The sequence below is a fragment of the Meleagris gallopavo genome, chromosome 1, assembly GCF_000146605.3.
Source record: "Meleagris gallopavo isolate NT-WF06-2002-E0010 breed Aviagen turkey brand Nicholas breeding stock chromosome 1, Turkey_5.1, whole genome shotgun sequence".
Lineage (NCBI taxonomy): Eukaryota > Metazoa > Chordata > Aves > Galliformes > Phasianidae > Meleagris > Meleagris gallopavo.
In genome coordinates, this window is record NC_015011.2 from 22,911,125 (window position 1) to 22,916,393 (window position 5,269).

The following is a 5,269-nucleotide window of genomic DNA, read 5'->3' on the forward strand; positions in this document are numbered from 1 at the left end:
TAGTGGCCCTAAAAATAAACAAAAAATAAGCAAAATAGTTTGCTTAAATGGCTTTTTCACTAAGAAAGCAAAAATCTCAGCTCAACAACAACTGAGAAAAGCCACAAGCACCTTCTTATACAGAGAGCTGATGAGTTTGGTCTCTCAGCTCACTACTGTCCCAACTGAGATGAGTATCATGACTGGGGTATTCTGTGTTTCAGTGACTCTGCAAAACATTTTCCAATATCAGGACATCCACAGTACATCCCTCCTGTGTCAATGCTTCATCCTGCTTTTGATACAATTCTAGGGGCTACCTTTTTTTGCAACCACTGGTCTGTGGTCAAACTAGACTGCAACTCACCAACAGACCCAAAACACATAGAGAAGGAAAACAAGGAAGAGAAGGAGTTGAAAAGACAAACGTACAAGTCCAATATACATGTTTGGTGTGGTGGCATACTACTACTTATGCAATTAACTGGAAGACTTTTTTAAAAAAAAAAACAAAAATCACTAATGATCATCTCATGTAAACTCCTCAGCACTGAGGGGTTATTTACCACATCACTTTCTCTTTTCTATGCACTTCCTCTAGTTCACTGAGTCTCAACTTCCTTACTAGATAGAGGGAAGTACATAAAAGGAAAAATGTGAAGATTTTCTATCTCCCCTAGCTAGCATTTAGGCAGATAAGGCTTTTTTCATGGTGGAGAGAGAGCTGGATTTCAATTTCTAAAGGCAAGAGATTGAATCTTTCTCCATCACATTCTGTACAGCTGTCTGTACACAAAACTAAAGCATAAAAGGAGGTACTTTTTACTGCTGACATACTCAGTCTTGCTCTGCTGTCCATCATGAATTGCACTTTCGAGAGATTTGAGTTGCTAGCACAAAGTATGCTCTATGAATGCCTACTTTGTTAGCAGGCTTAGAAGCAACAATTCATTACTGTATATTAACCAGGATTCAACTAATTGCTGTTTAAGCTTTACAGTGGTGCAGAACATCAATGCATATTCAGAAGCAAAATTTGTCAGATTTGGGAAATCTCTTGTTGCTTGCTAGAGAGTGCTGGACCTGGTCTTTTCACGTTCACATTTTAAAACAGATGGAATGCAACACAGTACACAAGATCCAAAATATCATTACTTATCTGTGATATTTTCATACGCGACTGCTAAATTCTAATAACATGCTTTTACTACATCTTTTAGTATGTAACTTATAAAAAAGAAACAACATAGAGAAAACTTTCGTATGACCACAATAATGTTAATTACCACCTGATTTAAAATCTTCACATTTATTGCATACTCATGACAGGTAATGGAGCAGAATAAAATAGAAGTAGTTGTCAGAAAAAGAATCAACACAATTTGCTGGTGAGTTTCAGATATACTAGATGGTAGCAGAAAGCTACTGATATGTCTTAATGGCTAAATTTCTCTTTTCAGCTCCACTGCCCTGAACTCCTTTGCCTCAGGGCAGGCAGAAGTAAGCACTATAAGAAAATGTTCAACTTACTCATGAAGCCTCAGATTGAAGTGGTCCTATCTGATTTTTTCTCTAAATTACATACACAAATTTCTTCCACTCATTCTTTACTTTCTAAAGACAACACAAGGCATGACGAATTAATAGTTTGATGACAGAAGCTGAAAAGGACTAAAACATTCTCAGTGGTTATTAAGGGTGGTGCAAGTACAGGCTGATCAGGAAAAGTTCTGCTAAGATGAAAGCCAGTCAGCAAAAATAGCCTGTTAGGCTGTTAGGAGCACAGAAAAATTAATCACTGAACATACCCTAAAATTTTGCAAGTTTAAAAGGAATGGTAAAATGATAAAATGATAAAATACATCGTATTTTCAAGGAGGTGAAGAAAATGAAAGAGTTTTCAAATCACTGTCTCTGGGTAGCAGTAAAACATTCTGAATGAATCCTTCAGCAGAACTCATGATGAGTCAGTTGCTTAGCATTTTAAGTTGAAAGCTTTACAAATTTGAAACATCTATAAATAACACAAAGTATGGAAACCTGAGACAAGCTTAGTAAGTTGAATATCAAGACCATCTGGACAGCTTGACCTGAATTTCCTGGACAGTATGCCTTCAATACTGTCCTGCACAATTGCTTGGGAGAGGATGGAATGATGGATCAATCAAGCGAAAAAAAAAATGCAAAGGAACAACTGCATTTTCTTTTTCTTCATCTGGAAATAATTACAAAGTAACAATATCTCATGACAACAACACCAGAAGGAAATATATCCTTAAAATCAACTACATAATTCATCTTTATTGTCTGCTAAAAAGAGTCCAGTCACCAATTCCATTATCGTTAAGCAAAATGTAGCTCTGACTTCAGAGGTAAAGAAGAGACAGGGAAAAAGTATCGACTAAAATCACAACTCAACAACAGCCATTAAAAAAAGCATTTGAAATGAAACTGTACAATCATTGTATATGAGTAATAGGATAAGACTGTTTCTTACATAAAGTTCATATCAATGCTATGATCAAGGTATTTTTAAATCCCCTCTCTAGATACAGTGCTTCCAAAATAATAGTTACCACCCATTAGGAAACAAATAGGTACAAGGAAGGTTTCCCAGAATTTCAAAAAATGATGTGGCCAAGGCCAGGTGAGAGTCAGGAGGATATATTTGTTTTCAAGGTACAACCGTTTCCCCAGAAAGGCAGATACGGTAATTTAAATGACAATTATTTAACCACAGAATTAATAAAAAAAATCCAAACACAAGATTTCATAACATAAAGCCCTAAGCAAATATTAGTTATTCTGTAACTTTATTAAATTTAATTCATCGCGAATCCAGAAAAAGCCAGTGAACTGGCCTTCCACATTAAAAATATAAAAAACAACCAAAGAAAAACAACCCAGCAACTATTTTTTGCAAAACACAAGATCTACTCCCTTTATTTTTTCTGTTTTTAAATTCCTCACGCTCAGTTCACAAGCAGCATGAAAATGGAATATGCAATCTAAAGTACCAGACAGCATATAAAAGTGGATCATTAATTAAATTACCACTTTTGTACACTAACAGTTAATGGTACCTTTTTTCCTAGTCTGACTTTCAACAAAACTACTCAGCCTTCAGATCAAGACATCAAATTTCACTTACCAAATCACTTAATAATTCTTTATTTAATCTAACTTTGAAAATAAAAGTGCTACTCCCTTGCAATGAGTAAAACATTTCTTAATTAATTTTTAGAATTTAATACGGGCAATCAGTTAAAAAGCAGGCCAATGATCCCTAATAGAGACAAGAAAATAAGCCGAAGTTTACAAACAGAAATCAAATACCAAGAGCACATGTTGATTAATTCTACATGGTAACAATAGCTAAGATTTCATACCTGCACCTGGAATGATTGCTAATTTCGTTTCGACTAGGCCCATCTTAGCAGAAGAGGCTAAAAAAATAAAAGTGTGAGTTGTTGCCACAGTCTACAGGAAAATAATTAGCAAAATATGTAATAATGTCCTGCAAGAATGTTAATTTGTTACATTTCCTCAATAAAGAACAACAAATCAAAACATAAGGACTTTCTTATGAAGGATCTTCTAATAGATTTAACTGATCTGCCTTTATTAAATGTCCCAGCAAGGCAAGTTCTGTACAGTAATAATTTTCACATTACAATTATGTTATTAAAGCAATAAATAAATAAATAAATAAATAAAATGTAATAAAAAAATACTCTATCAGAGCTCAGTGTTATGAAATTAATTCTTAGCAAGTATTTCAGCCAAGTTTCTGCTAAATCTCTTTGAAGTAATTGGTCATAAACAATGTTGGAAAACAAAGGCATTTTTATAGGACTATTATCCAGGCAAAGGTTAGTTAAGCATTCTGCAATACTAATAATCCTATGTTTAATTAACAGTTTCAAATTTACCTGCCACTCTTATGTCACAGGCTAAAGCAAGTTCCAGGCCACCACCCAACGCAGTTCCATCAATTGCAGCAATAGTTGGTACTGGAAGATTAGCTGGGGAAAAACAAAGTACCACTTACCATCAGTCTCATAAAGAACATCTCTGAAATATCACTACATTTTCTTCACACTACAGGGAAAAATTACAGTCATACTACAGGAAAAAAAAAACAAACAACAGTTAACAAAATAATACAAGGAACCACTACCAGAGCTGAGCCATGGGCAACGCTAGGTGCACTCTGGGAGAGCAGATATAGGAGAGAGAGAACTGCTACACAACAGCAGGTTGGAGAGAGAGGTGAGAAATGGAAGAGAAAGTGGCTCTGGAGGCACTCAGGTCAGTGCAGGAGGCGGGCAAAGGAGCTCCAAGCACAGACCAGAAGTTTCCTGCAGCCCGTGGGCGCCATATGGAACAGATCTCCCCGTGCAGCCATGGAGGAGCCCACAGACCAGCAGGGGATGAGGCCTGGAGGGCACACAGCCCATGGGCACTCCTGCAGGAGCATTCCGGCCAGGAGCTGCAGCCCATGGGAGCAGCTTGCGGTGGGGCAGGAGGACTGGGGGAGATGCTGCCCATGGGGACCTGTGTGGAGCAGTGCCTGAAGGGTGAGCCCCACAATACGAAGCTGTGTTGGATTAGTGCTAGAAGACCTGCATCCTGTGGAAGCCCAAGAAGGATCAGTTTGGGAAGAAAAGGATCCCATGAGAGGGGTCCCATGTGGAGGAGGGACAGAGTGACCACGTACGAGCAGCAGAGACAAAGCACTATGGACTGACCACAGTTCCCACTCACCATTCCACTATGCTGCTCTGAGAAAGTGGGTAAAAGGGTGAATAATTACCTCACTGAATAGCCCAGTGGGCTTCACTAAATTGTTAGCACTCAAATTTTAAGAATACTAAATTACTAAAAAGGATACAAGAATAAATAAGCAGCATTAAAGAGTAGTTTAAACAGCACTCATGAGGATTCTAATGAACTGCTATAGTGTGTAATATGAAGAACACCAAATAATAGGCCAGAGGGAAGATAAAGCCCCCAGCAAGGTCACGAGACCAAGCTCTCTCCCCGCTGCTCCACCTGATAGTATGCCTTGCCTCAGCATCAGAGAAAGGCCTTCAGCTTTTGGACACTCTTTCTCTCATTATATGTGATTTATTATCTCCAATTCTAATTATATTGTATTATATTGTATTATAGTGTTGTCTTGCATTCCGATATCCTATTTAGTAAATCAGTTTGATTCTCCTCAGATCATTCCTGCTGTTTTGTTTTCAAACCCATCTCTCTACACTTTTTCCCTTATCCGCCTTTT

At 37.5% G+C, this 5,269-nt stretch overlaps 2 protein-coding genes across 2 annotated transcripts in view; both read right to left on the minus strand.

The window, feature by feature from the left end:
• KCND2 (potassium voltage-gated channel subfamily D member 2) overlaps positions 1-5,269 on the minus strand; it is a 346,823-nt gene that overhangs the window by 200,276 nt on the left and 141,278 nt on the right. The window lies entirely within an intron of this gene.
• The window catches only part of LOC104909528 (methylglutaconyl-CoA hydratase, mitochondrial-like), a 28,801-nt gene continuing 26,857 nt past the window's right edge, over positions 3,326-5,269 (minus strand). Inside the window, exons 2-3 of the mRNA XM_010706586.3 lie at positions 3,912-4,004; positions 3,326-3,425 (exon numbers count right to left, since the gene is read on the minus strand). Coding sequence (XP_010704888.2) covers positions 3,355-3,425; positions 3,912-4,004 — 164 coding nt within the window. The 3' untranslated portion in view covers positions 3,326-3,354. The remainder of the gene's footprint in view (positions 3,426-3,911; positions 4,005-5,269) is intronic.